The sequence below is a fragment of the Gymnoscopelus braueri genome (assembly GCF_963280865.1).
Source record: "Gymnoscopelus braueri genome assembly, chromosome: 2".
NCBI lineage: Eukaryota > Metazoa > Chordata > Actinopteri > Myctophiformes > Myctophidae > Gymnoscopelus > Gymnoscopelus braueri.
Genome location: NC_137604.1, coordinates 20,415,548 through 20,437,775, shown reverse-complemented (window position 1 = coordinate 20,437,775; position 22,228 = coordinate 20,415,548). Strand labels below are relative to the sequence as shown.

Genomic DNA, 22,228 nt, shown 5'->3' with positions numbered 1-22,228 from the left:
AAAATAAAAGTTTTCATTACATCACAATATCAAGTAGCATTACCTGGATTATTTTGGCCAGTGTTTGACCAAAACAATTTGGAAATCGCACACGCTGAAACAGATTTCTGGACTTGCCAAGAAGTTGGCCCTGCATAAACTGCCTGAATCATGCCTGGGGTCATCCTGGGAAAGATCTCCAGGAAGACCTTGGACCATTTGTCCATCCTTTCCTTAACTGTCCTTTGTACTTGACTGTCTGTGCCCCGTATCAAACAAACATTTTCCTTACGCTGGTCTCATAGTGATGTCGTCTTTTCTCCCCCTCCACCAAGGCAGTTTTATACTGTGCTTCAGCACCACAGGTGCACTTGATTACATTCCAATCAGTGCCAACACCAGGAGAACTGAACAACAAGCAAACTCGTTATTTGTTACAATTAGTTTACCGCATCCAAGTAACTGAGGAGCGATCAAAGGAACCATAACTGATTTAATGAAACTTCGCAGTTTCACCGTACAAGCCGTTTGTACTTAGACATGCATGGCTTAATCTTTGAGACAAGCATGTGCTACTCTGAGACCTGACGTTTGGGCAGGTAACCCCTTCAAAATAAAAGTTTAGGAAACCCCACTACAGGTTGTACACTCTCAGTACAACAGGCCAAGGCCCTGGATGGCATCTACACATGTCACAAGAATGCTACAGATGAGCCCTGATGTACCATGGGTGGACCACATCAGAAATGTGGACCTCTACAGAGGCCTCCCGAGAGTCACGGACAAGGTCGTGGAGCGAAGGATGAGGCTGGGCACTGTGGCAGGGCGACCTGAAACTGATGGCCAAGAAACTGACACAAGGCACAGCTAGGAGGGGAGAGAGGCGCACCACCTATGTTGACACTGCACAGAGCTAACAACACTGCAGAGCTCCTGATGGGGGATAGGAAGTTGTGGAGAGCACCAAGTACGTTTTTGCTAGTCTGAACTGTAGTATTGCATATCATCGCTGTCGGGTAGAAACCTTCCATCTCCATATTTCAACTTTTTATGTTTTTATATAAATGAATGCCCTACGTCAGGGGTCGGCAACCTTTTTGACATGAAGTGCTAAGTTTTCATTTTCTTGATAGTAAGTCAGTGTGCCATATCAACATTAAGTTTAATTATGACACCACATCGAAATTAAATATTACCGACTGATTTTGATTGTCCATAGGCTATACATAACAACCTTACTTTTTTTCTTCTTTAGAAATATTTCACATCGGGATGTAATTGCAGTGATCATTAGACTCCCCACCTATCTCTCAGACTCCCTCCCCAGTCAGTTAGGAGTTTGAATGAATGTAGAATTATGTGCAGGATGTCATTTGTATATAGATGTGAGGGGACTTAATTTAACTGACCAAGTCTTTTTTGAATAATAAATTTTAAAAGAAAAAAACCTGCTTGTAGATTGGCTATGTCTGGCGAGTGTTGCGGTCGTGGGAAAATGTATAAATCAGGCTTCAGTGTCAGATTGTCCAGACAGAGACACACTTAGTTATCAGATTTTAATCACATTTCAACCCACCTAGGAATGTGGTTCATATCTGATTAGCAAAAACCTACTGTTCAGACAAATCTAATTTCAAATCTGAAGAGGACAATTATTAGATTTGGCTGTGAATGAAAGTGAACACAGGTTGTGACTGGTCAAATGGTTAAAATGGTTAAAGATGTAGCAGAGGTTTTGGAATTGTATTTGCAAGCAGGATTTTCGATGGTGTTGTTTGTTTGTTCTAGTCTACTATGAAGATACACACGCTGGCCAACTATCTGATGGAGCTGACACTCCTTGACTACGACATGGTTCACTACCGGCCCTCTAAGTAAGATCGCTGTTGCATCCCTGTGCCTCTCCCAGCTGCTGGATGGCCTGCCATGGGTGAGTTGACTAGAATCAATGGGGGGACATTGGTTGATTGAATGAATACTTTATTTGTCAGAAATGTAAACGGCACGAGGTACAGTACAGGTACATTTAGGCTAAAAGGATAACACAAAAAAGTCCTGCGGACTTGTTTCCATTGTGGTCCTATAATGGATACATGGATATGTCGGCTTATATTAGTACAGATGGCTAGCTGGACACTTTGTCTTTTGGTTCAAGTTGTTTTTGGTTCATGTGTTACAGACTCTTAGTACTACACCACATATGACTAGGCTCAACTACTGCTAATCATGCAGCACATTGCGAAGAATGTAGTTGTCGTCAACAAGGGGAAAACCGAGTTCCAGGTAAGATGGCAAACGAAGGCATTTGGAAGTTGGAGTAAAGGACAGTCCACACCAATGCAACTCCAACATCAGCTCGTCTTGTCCAGGGGTCTATTCCACGAAAGCGGAATTAAATTATCCTGGTTTGAAAGGCAAATCCAGGTTTGACAAGCCTGCGCTGTTCAGCCTGGTTTATTCAGTTCCACGAACGCCAAGCCGGGCTGAGAAGGAGAGGTTTGTCGAGCCAGGATCGTTAAACCAGGCTGAATGTGAGTTCACATATTCCTATAAAAGACCATGAAAGTCGATAGCAGAATCCTTGAACTTGACCAATCATGGAGCCCAAAACCAGAGCGGTGTTCTTCTCTGTGGCTGAACAGCAGCTCTGCAGCAGCTCATGAGATCATACAAGGAAGTAAAATGTATAATAAGCAAGAGAGGAAACACAGCCGCAATAAATATAGATCCAGGGAGAAAGCGTGGCAAAGTATTGCAGACAAATTAAATGCACAAGTTGTCCAAAAATATGCAATTAATTTATATACAAATCCATAAATATATAATTCAGTTAGGCTTAAACATAAGGAGTTTACGTGAATGTTGGAATTATAATTACACACTTATATAATTTTCTAATTTCTAATTTCTAAAATCGAAGATCTACAAGTGAAAAGCTTGCCTTTTGGCGGCCGGGGGTCCCCGGTCCACGGGGGTCCACGGGGGTCCGGAGGTACACAGGGGGCCGGGGGTCCACGGGGGCGGGGGTCCATGGGGGGCCGGGGACCCCCGGCCGCCATAAGACAAAAACATTTCGGGCTTGTAGATCTTCGATTTTCGCATAAGAATTGAATAAGTGTGGAAAAACTCATTGGTTTATGATTGGAGTCATTGGACTAACAGCTATTTCACAAAACTTGAAGAACAAGGCACTGGATTAATAAAGCTTGGCTGTTAGCCTGGTCCGGACCAGGCTAACTTCACAGCTAAATTGCCATGGTAACTAAGGCAGGATTGCTTCAATTTTCTTTTGTGAAACAGGATCATGGATAAACATATCCAGGTTTACTGGCTAAGTTAATCTGCCGAGCTAACTCAGCTTTCGTGAAACCAATTCCTGGATAATTTAAGCCAGGATAGCCGATTAAACCCGGTTTAAACCCGGTTTATCCCTAATCCAGGTTTCGTGGAATAGACCCCAGGTCTAGCTTCAGGTGGTGCGTCGACATCCACTCCGAGATGTCAGCCAGACAGGCAGAAATGCGTGCCTCCACTTGTGTGTCAGAGGGGGGGGAATGACAGGATTAGCTGGGTGTCATCGGCATGGCAGTGGTAGGAAAAGTCATGGGAGTGGATAACAGCACCAAGAGATGTAGTGTAGAGAGAGAAAAGAAGAGGACCAGTCCACACTAATGCTAATGTTCCCTCTCCACTAGGTGGTCAAGAGAAAATACTCAGGGAGCAAGCTGATGAAAATGTCCCTCCTCCCTGAGCTGCAGTCACCTGCTGTGAAGACTCTGGCTGCTCCTCTGCTGGACAACTTACCAGTTGGCCATCCAATACATGCACTTCGTTATGTGGTCTCATGATGTAAATATCTTATTTAAATTATGTAAATATTCATGTAAATAATCATTCATTCAAGCATTCATTTATTAAAACTATATTTTTGTGTGATTAACTGTTTGTTATTGTATATTCAGCCTTTTAGTTTCTGTTGACCAAGGGTTTAAATGGTATGACTTGTTTTTAATGGTGTTGAAGGTCTGAAGTAGCATCTATCCAAACCTTAGGGTCTGAGATTGACGACTGAATACAAATCTTTTCACTATTGTTTAATACAATAAATAGGTTTCTGCTGTGTTAGATATTATTTGAATACTTTGTATATTTGAAAATAGCCGATCTACAAGCACACACAATGTGTTGCATTGTGATGCGTTGTGAGCTTGTAGATCGGCCATTTTCTGTACTTATTGCCTGGGATTTCATTTGCATATAGTGAGCTCTCAGCAGGTATGAATATAAAAGTACTCTCAGTACACTGACAGTATATTAAACAGTATTAACAGGTATTCCTAGTCAAAGTGGAAGTGAAACAGAGCGAGGCTAGTAGACTTAAATAAACAATATATCCCCAGTAATGTTTGTAAATATACGAACAGTCAATCCACAGTGGATACTAGCTATACCAGCATGTTCACCTTAGATAGACAGACAGCACTTGGTTTTATGTTGAAGTAAAGTGTGTGCAATGATAAATATGTTGCAAATGTGTCTATTTCAAAGTCAGAGGTGAAAGTTCGTGTATACAGCAGAATAGCCTAATATTACTAGATGAAATCATTGTATGGCACTGGAGTTGCTTTATTTTGCCACGAGATGGCGCAGTTCACCATCAAACCACAGAGGGTGCACATCATCTTGTCAACTTAGAGCAGTGGTTCTCAAACTTTTTCATGTCAAGGACCCCCAACTTGACACTGCGGACCCCCATTTGAAAATATTTGCCAATGCCCCCCACAAGATTTTTACTGCTCTAGCAGTGAGTTTCAACCATTTTTTATTTCAAGGACCCCCATAGTTTGACATGCATTAGGCTACGGACCCCCATTTAATGGCATTTCTATCTCTGGGACCCCAATTTATATTGTAAAATCAATGTTAATTTAACTCTGAGCGTGTACAAATGGAACCAAATTTGGTTCCATTTGTACACTCTGAGTTACAGACCCATAAGGGTCCATTTGGTTCCTAACTCTATCATTTAGCTGGGGACCCCCTGGAACTCAAGGACCTGTGAGGGTCACCGGACCCCACTTTGAGAACCACTGACTTAGAGGTTTGAGGTTCTGCGGTGTGGTGGAAAAAGTACTCACATTTGTTTACTTAAGTAAAAGTATCAATGTAGAAATAAAAAACATTTAATATGTAACACAGTATTATACAATATGTAGTGGGGGTTCTTGCTTTTTCTCTCTCACAGCTAGGGTCCTTGGCCTTAAAAACAATGAAAGACCCCTGATATAGGGTATACCAGTATAGCTTACTTTCCATAGAGTGCTCCTTTAAGCTACATGTGTGATGTTGTCCTGGTGCCATGCAGTGTAGGCTACTGATTATGGTCAATAAACATAGCATAATAGAAGTAAATTGTGGCGCACCACCACATGGGTTCTAATGCCTGACAGTGAGCTCCCGGTTCGATTCATTCAATTCAGTCATTATAGACCATTATATTTCACTGACATTGGAAAAGCTCAAAGTTTGGCTTAAGGGGTGATATAAAAAGGCCCTTTTTTGTAGCAACATAGGCCTTCTTAAATTAGCATGCACAGGGTTCACCAACCTGACAGTCTTCCTGCCAGACTTTGGAGTGAAGCTCATGATGGTGGTAGGGATGCAGCCAATCTCGACGCAGACAGCGATGTGCATTCCTGGAGACACGAGACATTGTATTGTGCATTATTAAATAAAAATGACACTGTTAAAAAAAAAAGTATTAAAGTAAATGTTTTGTTGAAAGGTTTTCAATGTTACTTCGGATAACTTTGCATGCGTTATATCTGTTTTTTATAAAGTATGCTGTATATTCTTTCATTCTTATTCTATAAGTGGTTCTAAACTGTAGGCTGCACAGCACTGACACTAGGTTCAGTTGGCCTAATGTGTTTGGTGTTGGAAAATAAACAATCTGTTGCATAACCTTATCAAGAAAGCCATTCAACTTTTCCACAACATGTAATCAATGAGGTATTTTTGGTCATATTGCAGCACTGACACTAGGTTCAGTAGGCCTAATGAGTTTGGTGTAGGAAAATAAACAATCCGTTGCATAACCTTATCTAGAAAGCCATTCAACTTTTCCACAACATGTAATCAATGAGGTATTTTTGGTCACTCACTGGGTGCGGGTCAAGGGTCAAGACTACCGTGTGAGTGAGGCCACCTGCACGACAAAAGATATGAAAGTGAGCAGGTATATAAGGAGGTGTGTGTAACCTTGAAGCCAGAGCGCTCTCAGATCCTCTACCTCGTTCATCATGAACCTCCTAAGTCTCCTGGCCTGCGTCAGCCTGGCACTGGTGTCAAGCTATTTTACATGTCACGCAGTCATCTCCAAATGTCATCAGTTTATGTTTTTGCATAGGCTACATTAATGCACTATTTTATACTTTGTCATACGACAGTGTAAATACGTAGTGAAAATAGCAGATCTACAAGCGTAGCTCTTTTTTTTTATAGTTTAAAAATATGACTCTGTCCTCTCTTGTGTCCACAGTGGTGCCGCCATTAATGAATGGAGCCTTTAGTGTGGTGCGTATGATCCTATCGAACATATTCAGGTGGTGGACATTTGGATCTTACTTCATATGACATAAAAACAGAATGGCCACCATGAGAATATGGTCAATTGTATACAGTAGACTCAAAATATACTTCATATTGAGATTCTTTAACCACTCGACCCTAGCATCGCTATTTTGGAGTGAACATTCACCCAAAGAAAAGCCAATCTGCAAGCTCATATTAACGTGACTGTTGTGAACTTGTAGATCGTCTATTTTCAGCGAAGAGCCTATACCCCTGTCAACTCAATATTAGTTTACTAAGTATAGAGGGTTTAAATGGTTAACCGACCACCTCTCTCTCTCTCTCTTTACCCCGTCATAGTCACTTAGCAATGGAGTTATGGGCACAGGAATGATAAGTTATGACGCTTTCGGTCAGAGGATTCGTGTCAGAAGCATGGGAAAGGCTGGCAACGAGACCTTTGCAGTGGACCAGCTGATGCTCTTCAATCAGGTACTTCACTTTCACTTCACTTTCAGACATACTGATGCAAGATGGCTAGTAGTGTAATTTCACTTCAGTTTCAGCAAGAACCATTGTGATGTAAGATGGGTAGGTTTTGCTGCAATGGACAATACGCAGCAAAGCCCAAGAAATCACCTGATATCCAATTATGTTGAAACGGTATGCCAACATTTATTTTCAAATAACTTTTTGACCTATGAAATTTAGGTCTACTTTAACTTAATAATGTCAAAATTCTATCTAAAATATAGGCCAAGGCTGCAGTTGGTATAAACTAAGTAATTAACACTAAAAGCAACAGGAAATCACCCTTCACAAGGTTTTACATATATTATTTTGTCTGTCTGTCTGTCTGTCTGTCTGTCTGTCTGTCTGTCTCTCTGTCTCTGTCTCTGTCTCTGTCTCTGTCTCTGTCTCTGTCTCTGTCTCTCTGTCTCTCTGTCTCTCTGTGTGTCTCTCTCTCTCTCTCTCTCTCTCTCTCTCTCTCTCTCTCTCTCTCTCTCTCTCATAATCTCATAATAGAACGTCTACTATGAGATTGACTGGACTAAATTCTCCTGCAAGAAGAAGCAGCTGGATGCCACCTTCAACCCCATGCAGGTGCCTGAAGATGCTCAACTGATGGGTCAGGCGGTCTTGGGCTCCTCCTCTAGCTGGGGAATGGGCGTGCTGATCAACACCTGGTATAAACCCCTGCCCCCTTCTGGTAAGAGGAAATACAACATTTCATATAATATTATGCATGCACTGTACCTACAGCATACTACACTATAATGTGTTATTATAGTGTAATTCTGAGAGTAAAATAATGTATCCTTATGTATGGGTCTGTTTTTACAATCAGAGTTAATCTTACACATGAATATGTGCCTATGTGAGTTCTTTAACCCATTGAGACCTGAGGCGATTCTTAAAAATGTTTTTTGAAAAAAAAATCAAAAACATTTTTTTTCAAGGTTTTTCTAAAATAGCAGATCTACAAGCTCATAGCGCGGCACTCGGTGCCGCGCTATGAGCTTGTATATCTGCTATTTTTGAATAGCCAAATAAATCTAAAGTGACACAGATGCGTTCCAGGTCTTTGGGTTAATGTTTTCTAGGTAAGGGATCATTTACAGTGAGGCGATCATTTCATGTTGGTATACTGTGTCACCCTGTTGGGGTTTATTTTCCAATGATCACACTTATTACATGATGGCTACAAATCAATAACTTGATGCAACATATTGGACACAACAGAGGCACAACACCATATTCAGAACAGGGTCTGCCATCAACTGCATAATTCCATGATTGACCAATCCGAAGTATTGAGTATTCAAACATAGTTAGATTAAACATTGAACTGCTGCCTGGGCTTTTTTCTAAATACTTTAGTGATACATACGTTCTTAATTGGTGTGTTATGGTCTTTTGTGTGTACAAATGATAACTTCAAGTGTTTAAGTTTCTTATCACATCACAAAATTACAGGTGTAACATTTGTGGGTGAAATTATTTCTTTTTAATAAGCTCCCAATGTTTTGTAGTTTTGAAAGTAGCCATATAAGAATATTGAAAGAAACAAAGGAAACTACAGTAAGTCGCATAACAAGACACAGTATCAAATATATATAAGGTGCATGGTCAAAATGGGAGAATAATGAATGATACAAAATATCACAGTCTCTCAGCACTGCAGATAACTAGCTGGGCCTTGAATATTTCTGATGTGCTTCAATCACTCTGACTCTCGTTAAATGGTCTCATTTGGCCCATGTGTCGGGTCTCCAGGATGGTACATGGCTGTCTACACCGAGATTGGCTGCATACCCACTGTCCTCCAGAGCTTCACTCCAGAGTCTGGTTGGAACACTGTCAGGTTAGTGAACCTTAGGCCACACGTACAGTTCTATCAGTGTAAAAGCAGAAATATTATTGGACATGATATGTATGATCTTTGCAATGTTGCAAGGATGATCAGAGTCAACAGTTGTTTGAAGAAAGGGTATATTGTTTACTTTCCATTGAATGCTCCTTTACACTGCATGTGAGATCTTGTCCTGGTGCCATGTCAGTATGGTCAGTAAATGTAGCCAAGACAAATTGCCCTACATTAAGATCCCACCTTGTATTAACATGCATTTTCTCTTATCCAGATAAGATTTCCAAATACAGAACACATCTGAATGCAAAGTATAAATGGGTCTTTCCTTGGTGACTACAATTATATTTTGTAATTTGTATAGCATGTTGTTTACAAGTTACTGTACAAGAGAAAAGCCAGAGCCAAATGAACTGATAAAAATAGAGTAAACAAAGCTGATAAAAGTAATGAATTACCAAAATTTAATATACAAGTAAAAAAATATATAAAGAAAGGATTATTATTATGATTATGAAAGCACAAAAAAGCGTATGTCATCATATTTAATCCCCCCAAAACTCTTGTTGTCATTTCAGTACTTTCAACTGGGTGGTGGGCAACACCAACCCCATGGACTTCCATCCTTCATTCATCTGCAACAAGGCTCAACTGGAGGAGACTGAGAAACCTGACACGTTCTTCACTGCTGTGAGATCTCTGTCTGAGCAGACCAAGAGAGAGCAGTAAACAGCCTGGAGTGTCTCTCACCAATTAACCACTTAAGCCCTACAATGTATACTTCATCATACAATGAATAGCATAGGCTACAAGGCTACAAGCGCACCACGCGATGCATCACGACATGTTCGTGTAAGCAGGAGCTTCGCTGCATTGACCAATCAGAACCAGAGATTTTAGAAAAGCACATAGGGTATTTGAAAGTGAGTGGGAACCTTTCTGTAATTGACAACCTACAGTATCTGACCCCTCTGTGTTAAGCCCATTTACATTGTACTCTACACTGGTTAAAACAACTCATGTTACATTTAAGCAAATATTGTTTTCTCCATGTGTGGACCCTATTTTGAAGAGTAGAGGTTTGGACAGCCTGTGCTGGATCATGGTGTTGTGCTGTAGATCATAGTCAAATAATCAATTAAATAAACTATAAAATATGAGTCATGGTTGTTGTTGTTGTGGTTGTTACAGCTGGAAGCTTGTTTGAAAGATAGCAAGAAAGAAAGCAAGAAAGCAAGAAAGCAAGAAAGAAAGAAATGGAGGAATTAATGTTTTGTTGCTGCAAAAGTACTGTCCACATTTTTCAAAAGAAAACAATCTAAAACTATGTATAGGACAGAATTAATATGTACAAATCTGTTCTCTGCTACTGTGCTACCAAGAGTTAAAATCTATCTTCAGTATAGATCTTATTGCGCTTTATTGGATACATTTGGATGCAGTACTTGCTGTTCACCAGCAGATGGAAGCAACACTACTTGCATCCTACCCTCTATTGCTCAGTTCATCAGTAACCATTTTCACTGATTTCTTTTACATAGTACCTGAATTAGATTAGTAACTGCTTCATTACTATCACGTTACATATTTATTTATTTGTTTATTTAAACATTTTGCTCAATTTAAGTTAATAAGATATACTTATAGGCCTACGTCAATTGTGACCCTATGTAGGAAAACCAACCTATACAAATTCCTGTTTAAGAACAGTGAGCATCAGTGGACTAATATATGTCAGAGAGATCAGATCAGATCAGATCAGATCAAAGGAGCTGGAAGATGTTCTTTTTCTGATGTCCCAGACTTAAATTGCTCAAGAAAAACCCCTCTCCAAGTCATTTTCAATAATGAAAATAAATGTGCTATGGTAGGACTTGCCTTCCTCGTTATGAGCTGTTGAGCCTACCAACAATCACCATCTGTCCTGTGTGATGCCAGTTAAACTCTGGAAGCATTAGCAGCAATAATAGCCTTGCTTCTGTCCAATTAGCTGCGGTCTAATGATAATTCAAGCCAAATGGGACTGATAAAAGCCCAGGGAGAAATGGGACAGTATTGTATTGTAAAGAAATAAAGAAAAAGGGAATATTTGACAGGTGCAAAGACTGACAGACTCAAAAGATAAACGATTGTTGACATTAAAGGGAAGCTGGTTATACACTATAGACTATTAGTAAAGGAACACTTGACCTTTTCTCAACCGTATCTCCTTAACATCGGTCGTCACTAATGCTCACTATTAGATGGTAGTATACCTGTCTTCTCGCTTTGTGTGGGCCGCCTGTGGATAGTTCAGTGATGAACGGTACGGTACCTACCAATGACATCATTGGCTGGGATTCCAAGCAAAGCACACTCATTGAAGTAGTAGGCACTGTTATCAATGGCATCATTAAAGAGATAAAAATGTTTGAAATCTAGCTTGCAATCTCTGCTGATGATGTCATTGGCAGGCTGATTTTCAAGCTATCCACAGCCCATCTCTGACACAGAGGAAGTATGCTTCAGATTCTGCTCTGATCTTCTGTATGCAGCCTAAAATCGGATTTAACCACTTAAACCATCTACCGTGAAGGTATTGTATAATATGGTCCCTGACCATGCATTTAGTAATGTGGGAAAGTGAAGATTTGTATTTATTGTCTCCTCCGAAGGTGGAGAATATGTTTTCGCTTTGTGTGAGCAAACATTGTTAGCCAAGCTAACATTGGGCAAGCTCCACGTGACACGTGTCAATTTGTTGACACCAATGCCTCTGATTGGCTAGAGGGACGCGTGACGAAATAAAATTCTATAAATAGGTGTGTCACTTCAAAAAGCCCCTACTTTTTGAAGTGAGGTAAAACAGGATCAATCAGACTTGATTGGAACAGTACCTTCAGTAAGTCCAAGTCACCCGTCTGTGCGTGTGTGTTTCCCTCTGAGAAAACCTAACATTGGTCAAGCAAAGGCGCAGAAGGCCAAAGCTAAGAAAGCATACTCATCTACAATTGTAACGTAGAAGAGGACTAGAGTTGAAATGATCCCACAACAAAGCCGAACTCTTAATACGTGTCAATATGTTGACATCAATGTCTCTGATTGGCTAGAGGGACGCATGACGAAATACAATCCTATAATAAAAAGGTGTGTCACTTCAAAAAGCCGTTTACGTTTTTGAAGCGAGGTAAGACAGGATCAATCAGTCTTGATTGGAACAGTATCTTCTAGTCCAAATCTGGACAATATGTTGACATCAATGTCTCTGATTGGCTAGAGGGACGCATGACGAAATACAATCCTATAAATAGGTGTGTCACTTCAAAAAGCCGTTTACATTTTTGAAGCGAGGTAAGACAGGATCAATCAGTCTTGATTGGAACAGTATCTTCTAGTCCAAATCACCCGTCCGTGCGTGAGTCTTAATACTATAACAATTGGCCACCTTGATCAAATACATTATGTAGCACTAGAGAAAACTGACAGATCAAACACACCAATCAACTGCTGAAACTGTTCAAGACAATGAAGATGAAGAAGACAGACAAGCATTTGAACAAACCAGTCAATTACGAGGACTCCCATATGACATATTGCTTCAAGAAGATTTTTTTTTAGATGCAGACACTACATATTCAGTCGCCCCTGCAGAACACCAAAAACCACGCGCATTCTACCAAGACGACCCGTTCTACCATTAAAATAGTATTACTATACTATTAAAATAGCACAGGTCTGCTGGCGGAGACTTGTGCTCCGAGGAGCACATTTTCTAGTTTTTATTTTTATCGACCACTAGTTGGGAAACTAAATGTGCACTAAATGACCTGATGACGTATGATGATGCATCAATGTTGTCAGTTACTGGGAAGTCGGACGTCAAGAACTTCCACAGAAAAGGGGGAGAATCTCAAGGGAGAGTGTATACCGGATTGCCTGGTTGAGTCACCATTATTAGGAAATGTGCCTATAATCAATTGCATGTGTCTGCTCGCTCATACATAAGTTGCAAAGAATCAGTTAACAGGAGTTTAATATAAAAGGTTAAGAGAACAGAATAAGGGTAACATGGGAAAGGAACGGATCAGTGGTTCTCAATCTTTTTTTAGCTCTGGACCACTAGCATAAACTCAGTTAAATAATGACTGTTAATGGCTTGATTTAATTTGTTGCGTGTAGTATCGTGCAGCAAATTAAATCATGCCCTTAACAGTCATTATTTACACACATTTACACCACGCTCATATCCCCACCCAACACAACAGTGGTCCTCAGGTTGGTTCTTAGTTATAGGGTGATGGTCCCTGGTTCACAATCAGTTGAAAACCCCTGCTCTAGACTGAGTAAACTGGAGTTGGTCCTGTACTTGGACAGCTTTTTTCTGTCTACACCCCAAATCTCTCAAGTGTTGCAACACATTGTGAGCTTGTACTGTAGATCTGCTATTTTTGGCTAATGTCCACCCCCCCAGCAGCATTCGGATAATCAGCCATGTTCTTATGGTGGTGAGGAATGGGTTAAGTCTTCTTAGATAGATGTGAATGATTCATGATAGAGAATACATGTATCAAGATATAGCCTATTAAGGCTTAGTCCCCCGTTTATTTAAAAAGTGCCCAATTATCTCAAGCACCCATTATCTGGTTACCCATATAAAGACATACAGTAGTTGAAGGAATCTCTTTCTTGCTCTTCAGCCTGTCCACAAAGTGAGTTGTGTGCTCCAGTAGGCTAGTCTAGCCTATCTTCTTGGGTTCAGTTGAGAAGTGACCCATAAGAACGGTTTCTAGCATACCCTTGTACATCTGTACACCTTGTACTACTACTGTAATGCAGGCTTCAAGGGAGGACGCAAAGAGAAACAAAGAAATGCCATTATGAATTAGTTATATGCTATTCACTATTCTATTTGGGTTTCCGAGGCTACTATTCTATGAACTGGAGCATTCCTTTGACCAAGCTGGTAACAAAAGCCAAAAGAGATCTTAGATTCTAAATAATAAATGAGCAGTAGTATAAATATTACATCAATATCAACAACAGTGATAGTATTCAATATCTAAAGTGAAAGGAGAAAGAAATACCACAGTTTTGAAGAAGGAAAACATGCGATGCTATAGAGCTCTATTGCGCTCCCACAATGCAATAGATCTCTGAGATCTCTCTCTGTGAGCATAAGATTGAGCTGCCTTGGATGGTGCTGAACAGACCTGTGTGTGTGACAGGGGACCCCCAGGGGTCCTTGAGGGCGTTCCAGGGGGTCCCCAGCTAAATTAGTTAATGTAGCATCAAAATCAGATTACAGTAATATACATTTGAAAATAGCCGATCTACAAGCTTACAACGCAAGGTTGTAAGCTTATGGAACTGCTATTTTGTAGTAAAAGTTTTTTGAAAATACAGAATCTTTTTTTTAACATTTTAACAACACAAATCTTGTATGGGGTCCCTGGCACAAAATATTTTCAGATGGCAATTCATGACAGCCTTAAAACCCTAGCACATTCAACTCAGTCTGAGCTGTCTTACAGTAAGTCAGTCTTTAGTCCCTTTTACTTTAGAGTGCTGATGTTCGGCAACGCTTGCACCAAAGCTAATATAGCCTTCTTGAAATCATGTATAGTTGCAGGATGAGCATGCCATATTTGAAAATAACATGTTTTGGGTGATCTGATCAGGATATCCCTACTGAATCAATGTTAAATGAGTGTTTATGGGTTGAGAAAGTAATTACTTTCATTGCTCTCACTCCACTTAATACAGATGCACACACATGCACGCATGCACGCACACAGACCTGAGGTCTATTTTCTGAGTCTATGCTGGCATGATCTGCCATGTTTCAGATATACTGTAGCTGTGTACATCTCATCCTAGTTTTATGTACAATTGACTGTAAACTTGTGTAGCCGGAATATCAATGACATCGTGAAGGACTCGTACTGTAGGATGAGCTGTACACAGCTACAGGATATCTGTAAACATGGCAGATCATGCCAGCATAGACTGGACCTAGTGAGTATGTTGCGAGACCCGAAATGACCCCAGGCTACAACACTGATGATACGTCCCAGGTGCATCCACGTGATGTTTTTCCATATACATATACGTCAGTTTTATGTACAATTGACAGTAAACTTGTGTAGCTTGAATATCAATGTGAAGGACTCACAAAGTGAGTGTGGGGCAGCCAACCCCTGACACTCACATTTCAAATAGCAGCCGCGTTGACTGCTGATACAAACATAATTGACACAAGGCATAAATGATCACACACTACGAAATAATACAGATCCTGACAGTTACAAGTAAAAGATCTGTATTCAAAATGTTACTTGAGTAAAAGTACAAAATGATTGACATCAAAATATACTTACAGTACTAAAGTAAATTCAATATAAAATTTCAAAAAGTACAATATTTGCCTCTGAAATGTAGTGGAGTAGAAGTATAAAGTATTGGGGAAATGGAAATACTCAAAAACCTCAAAATTGTACTTAAGTACAGTATTTGAGTAAATGTGCTTACATTACTTACTTTCCACCACTGGGAAAACAGAAAAACTGAAAATATGATATTAACCTGTGAAGGCCTCATCTGGCCCTGTGACATGAAAATGTTAAGGACGCTTGAATGTAGCAAAGCAATTTATCTATCTGCTAGCACTCTGATCCATGTCAAAAGAAAGGTATACCTGAGAGGCCTTTATATCAAAGGGAATTCAGAATTTCTATTCCATATTCAGTTTCATGTTCCTTTCAAATTCAATGCATAACAATTTATAATAGCATGGACATCCTCCACCTACATTCAAGAACACCTCTCCATTAACACACACACACACACGCACGCACACACACACACACACACACACACACACACACACACACACAGAGTTGTAGTAAATCTCTTGTGTGACTAAGTGTTGCAGTGCTAATTTTCCATCATTAGTGACCACTAAATACATGCACATGCATGTAATTAATGGCAAGTGAGTACTACAGTATGAGTAACCGAAATAGCGATACAAGACAGTGCATGTGGAAAGTGTGTGTGTGTGTGTGTGTGTGTGTGTGTGTGTGTGTGTGTGTGTGTGTGTGTGTGTGTGTGTGTGTGTGTGTGTGTGTGTGTGTGTGTGTGTGTGTGTGTGTGTGTGTGTGTGTGTGTGTGTGTGTGTTAGGTATGTGCTTGCTTGAAGAGGATGACGCTGATTAACATTTGTATTGTTAGTCACTGTTTTTCCTGTGTTGAGTGGAGGTGGATGGATGTGCAGGTTAGCTACAAAGAATCCACTTTACACATATGGGATGTCAGCCCCCTCCTTCCGTTCTTGCTCTCTCACTCCCATTGTATTAGTCTGTTTTTATTTTGTTTAAAGAGGTGGTGCCATAATGGTTTTGCACTTTTTCTGTTTATCATGTGTCTATGAGGTTGATAGAACTTCATTAAGCCCCCTGGTGGTGTTTTTATGGTGTTTTATGTAGGCTGAAACCTTGAGGGTCAAACGTGCCAATAGAAAAACAGCACTTTAATGACACAGTAAAATGATACCCTCCCCCTCATTATCATAACACAACAGGTGTGGGCATCAGGAGGAGGAGGGACTAGGACAGGTGGGTGGTGCTAAGGTGGTGGAGGAGGTGCTAAGGTGAGAACCAGGTATACTTAATGAACTGGAGGCGTGTCCACATAAAAACATAATTTTAACACTTTCTGTACACTTTTTTGAAAAAAGATCAGACAGACAAACCCTGTCCAGATAAGGCAGGAAGTTGCTGTGGAGTGTTGATCATACCGTCGCTGTCGGGTGGAAACCTTGTATGTCCAAAAAAATAATAATCCACAGACACCCTTAACCACTTTCACTCTACTACTACTACTACTACTACAACTACTACTACACACACACAAATTACTACTTAAATTTCACAATAAATAAATAGCAAAGATTCCAAAATAGGAATCTACAGGTACATTGCAATGTGATGCATTAAAACGTAAAAGTTGAAATATGGAGATGCAAGGTTTCTGCCTGACAGAGACGATATTCAGTGTTGGCTCTGAAGGACTGAAGTGAATGGACTGTATAGCACACCTTCACTTCACTCACACGACTACAATCACCTCAGGATTCATTTAAACTAATGGGTACATGTTGGTTACAAATGGATAAATCAACACTGAGGATTTTACTGTGCGCACACACACACACATGCACACAAACAAAACACACGGTAGCCTACAGACACTATGAATTGATATATAGCCAATAAAACTACTTATCTGTCTACTCAAACACAGAGACAGAAGCCAAGGGTTAGAAAGCCATGGACATTATTGTCTGCTCTGTGTAAAAAGAGGAAGTTAATTATTCCATTTGTATTCAGTGAGCAGCCAGCCCAGTAGGAACACCATGTACTGTAACGTTGTCTATACACTAACATTACGACTAATGATGTGGGAAAGCCATGCAGTGGCTGAATATCGGAGGGTGTGAATAGAGGAGGCCAGGTCATTTAGTCTTACAGGATGTGATGTTTCATCCAGTTAATTAACATTACCTTTTTTTATGGCAAACCTGAAGGCCAAACAGTCTAGAAACGGAAAATAATCAAGAATCAAAAGGGTTTATGTGTCACTTACTCTTACAGGTAAAAGCTAAATGCTAGTGGGACATGTTCCGCAGAGATGTGCCAACACAACAAAGCAATATAACATCAAGATAATAATAACAATAATACAAAATGTAAATAAAATACAAGTAATAATACAAATATAAACAAAAATAGTATCTTCTGGTCTCCAGGGGAGGGTGAATTACTTTACACTGTTACAGTTTTACCCAGCAGGTGGCTGTTTAGATGGCTCTGATGAGCACACGGGGGGATCTGGTAAGTATTCAATTCCTTGCTCAGGTGCAATTTGACATGGACTGTAGACTGGGCGAGCTGAGTATATAGAACCAGCGACCTTTTATATTCCCAGACGGCCCCCACCCACTCAGCTATCTGGCAGATCTGACAGGGAGGCCACAGCGTTATTAGACTCTATAATGCCTTCATTCTTGGTGGGTACATATTGTCCAGGCCGTCCCGAGAGTGAACATATCGTTCCCTGTTCCGTAATTATCCAAGAAAATCTCTCCTCCATCTGAGGTCGCAATCTCTCACAGAGGGTGACTTTTACCATAAACTTTAACGGGATTAAGAACGGCTGATCCTGAAATGTGTTGTAAAACCAAGCCAGCAGCCAAAATGTCAACAGGGAGCATCCTTAAATGCACAAAATCTGTGCGTGCGTGTGTGCAGGTGCATGCATGAGTGTCACCATGCTCAGAGTGTGTCTACATTTTAAACACTTAAACGATGTATACCTAGTTGAATGGGGTACCCCAGGCCTCTTTAGGCCTACTATGTGTGCTAGCATTTCCCTCTACACAAAATCTCCTTGTAGAATGTTCGCCTCAGAATAGGGACACCAGTGGTTAACGGGTAAAGCCCAAGCAAGCACTTGATTTCATTATAAAGCACTTTGGATAAAAGCTCTATATAAATGCACAATTTACCATTTATTTCAGGAAACAACATTGGGCTTGGGGTGTGGAAGGATTAAAGCTAACAGGTACCGTTCTAGTGGCAAAAGAGGGATTCCTTGCATTGACTGACTGATTGTTATAAATGTATTTCATAATAAAGCAATAAGCCACTAGAGGTCAAAGGCCGTGGCTCTCAGCCATTATAAAATCGAGGTAAATTGAGACCTCGCGTGGCTTATTGCTTCTCTAAAACGGTTACAAATATGGCAACATGAAAATCATAGACACATCCCAATTAAAACAGCTAACCAGGAAGAGCAACTTCCTGACAGAGACTAGTGCCTGTTTAAGAAAGAAAAACAGGTGCGCTTCCTCTGAATGCCTTTTTTGTTTAGGCAGTGAGTGCTCAGCTATACAGTACATATAACTTAAATCAAATACCACCGAAGTGGAAAAAGCGGCACTCCAAAATACTTTTTAATCTGCTCTGAGGAAGGCTGAGGCTGAGGCTGAGGCCGTAAGCATTCTCAATAAAATGAGAATTTGTATCTGAGGAAGGCTGAGGCTGAGGCCGTAAGCGTTCTCAATAAAATGAGAATTTGTATCTGAGCCAGTCTTGCATTGTTTATTTTGGAGTACCACTTTTTCCACTAGTGCCTGTTTACTCAGCCAGTCCATTGAGATGGCTGTGTGCTAGACGTCAACTTTCCCCAAACAAACACATAGAGAAACAAAACTTATTATAAGCTGATCTAAGGAGTAGATTATTAGTCTTTTATCACATCTACTAAACGGAAACCAGCCAATCAGAATCAAGGATTGGGACTATCCGTTTTAGATATTAGTTGTGTGTACATTTGGGCAGCAATCCTATAAACAGACAATGAACCCAGAATATCTCCAGACCAAATATCCTCGGGAAACACACTGAACCACCTCTATGAAATACATGCAGAGGAAACAAATTATTCATAATGATATGGAGATTGAAGTGCTCTGCTCTGAACAGAATGCTGTCTGTCAACCAGAGGCGTCGTTTCTTTAAAGAATAGGGGGTGGCAAAAATAAGTTACTTGAGCCCCATTAAAAAAATAGCGTAAATAGTGCAACGTGACTATTTACGTGATTTTGGGCGGAAAAAAAGAGAAATGTTACGTTATAATGACATGCCCAAAATATGTATGACAGGTTGAAAGTGGTCGATAGTGGTTGCAGACAAAAACTTGTCTGCTAAACTTTATTCAAAAATAGCCTTCTAGCCTATCTGCTATTTTCGAAAACGTGTAACACATTTGATAGCCTACTTTTACTTTTGTATACTGCAAGTATATTTTGCAATAATAATACGTTACCGCTTTTACTCAAGTAAAATAAAATACAGGCCTTTTACTTTTTCTACAATTTCTACATTGTGGTATTGCCATTTTTTAAGTAGCACATTGAGTACATTAGGCCACTTTATTGGCCAATGACCTGCCTGCCATAACAAAATAGACATGGCACACAGCCGTCGGGCAAACAAGGCCTAAAAAATTTACTATACCATAGATCTAATTGATCTGTATGGTGGAGGTACTGAGCAGAGCATGTCATCAAAAGCTATAGGTGGAGGCTAAACCATAATTACACGGGCATACAGAGCCTGGGACGCTCGGCTCTAATTAACTGAGTGTCACATTGTGTGTGTGTGTGTGTGTGTGTGTGTGTGTGTGTGTGTGTGTGTGTGTGTGTGTGTGTGTGTGTGTGTGTGTGTGTGTGTGTGTGTGTGTGTGTGTGTGTGTGTGTGTGCCCATTAGTCCATTATAGATGAATGAAGCAACACACACACAAACACACGCACATACACATACAAGGGCGGCAGTGGCTCAGGAGTTTGCAATAGATTTTTGATCTGCACTGGTATTTAACCACTAAACACAATATGACAGCGCACTTTTATCGTGCTGCTCTCCTTTTTAAAAGGCCACTCACGTCCAACAACATGCCCAAATTCAGTTGAACTAAACTCACACTTGATAAGCCATTACAAAGAACACATTGTACTGTAAATGCGAAAACATAAGGTTAGCGGGCGAGCGTGCAGTCAAGACCTTTTCAAATGATAATGAGGACTTCAGGTTAGCAAAAACAAATTTAAATGACAGCTATTATCCACTTCAGCTAATCGCTCTATCCAGTACAAATAAAAATAATAAAAGGAAGGGGGAGGGGGGGTACTGTGCTGATCTCAGTATATAAGCTTGCTAGAAAGTATTTTATTGTATTATCTTTACTTTCTGTGTGATTGCATTTATTATAATTATTGTTATTGTCATTATCATTATCCTCATTATTATTATTATGTAAGTTACCTACTATATTTAATTGAAATGTTGCAATCAAATATGCACAGCTCTGTTTACACATTTATTTAATATACAAAAAAGATCCACCTACAGTATACTGTAGCTCCCTTAAATGCAATTTATTAGACCAGAACAACTGATACTTTTTAGTCTTAAGAAGACCATAGGATCGAAACGTCATTCTGACTGTTGGATGTGCCAAAAAAACTGCTCTTCTACGGTCTTCTATACTGTACCTTTTGTATAGCAGTCTTGTTTTTATTTCTATTTCTTGCTTTGGCGTGTTTCCGATGCCAAGATGAACCCTTTGAATGAACTGAATTGAATAGAAAGAAAGAGAGAGATGAAATGTGTGTGTGTGTGGGGGGGGGGGGGGGGGAACATTGTTTAACACCTCGCTCTCTATTGACTCTCGCACCAACGTGCTCAAACATTACTGTTAGACAAATGAATACAGCGTGTAGCTGTTGTAATGTTAGCTGTCATGCACTGTGGCACACAATTAGCCCTGTGGTCTGCTCCTGTGGGGAGTTTCTGTTGGTTTACATGGGTTTACTCAGTGGGCACCATCATCACACAGTGGAGGGTGGGTGTGTGTGTGTGTGGGGGGGGGGAGCATCCGCCTGTGCATCCGTGTATGTGTGTGTGTGTGTGTGTGTGTGTGTGTGTGTGTATGTGTGTGTGTGTGTGTGTGTGTGTGTGTGTGTGTGTGTGTGTGTGTGTGTGTGTGTGTGTGTGTGTGTGTGTGTGTGTGTGTGTGTGTGTGCACGTGTGGACATTTGAGAGTGGCAATATAAGATGTGGGTGGGATAGTTTTAATGCTATAAAGGATTAATCAAATGTCTCTGGACATCTATACATTTGTCATCAATCATGGCATTTTATAAACTATTAGTCATCCAATAAGAAAAGGGTCTGAAAATACCATGTGAGTTTGTGACATTTAATAATACAAAGCTGCCAATGCCATAATACCAACTTGCGAGTTGCAAATGACTGCTGCTGACACACAATCAATTATGTACAGTATGGAGCCTGTAAAATGTAAATGTAAAGCCAAGTTAGGTAGAATATACCTACCATTTTGTAAATATCAACATTGCTTGCGGAAGGTCCACATGACCCAAGTTATTTCATTAAAATTCACTCTTGTACTGATCAAGTTGGCAGCATGCGAATACTTTTTATTGTTGATGTTGTCTGCTTTTTGCCTACGCACCTGCTTTTAAATGTTTTAATCTTGCGAAAGTAAATATTGACATACAGTACATTCTCACATAATCATTGAGATTATAGCACAAGCACTGTCTGGTGCTTTTAACCACTACAGTATGTTCTTCTGTACTTGGTACCCTCCTTTTTCCCCCTCTATAGTAGGCCTATACCAATCTCCTCACTAAAATTAGCTCAGTGAGCTTGTAGATCTGCAATTCTTGCTGAATGTTTGCC

General features: G+C 40.2%; 1 protein-coding gene across 1 annotated transcript; it reads left to right on the top strand.

The window, feature by feature from the left end:
• Positions 1–6,942: 6,942 nt before the first annotated feature.
• LOC308094637 (ependymin-like) lies at positions 6,943–9,649 on the top strand (the record flags this gene model as incomplete). Its single annotated transcript, XM_080441407.1, has 4 exons — positions 6,943–7,044; positions 7,579–7,762; positions 8,830–8,917; positions 9,499–9,649. The coding sequence occupies 4 exons, from the start codon at positions 6,943–6,945 to the stop codon at positions 9,647–9,649; spliced, it is 525 nt and encodes a 174-aa protein (XP_080297533.1).
• Between the last annotated feature and the right edge of the window lie 12,579 nt (positions 9,650–22,228).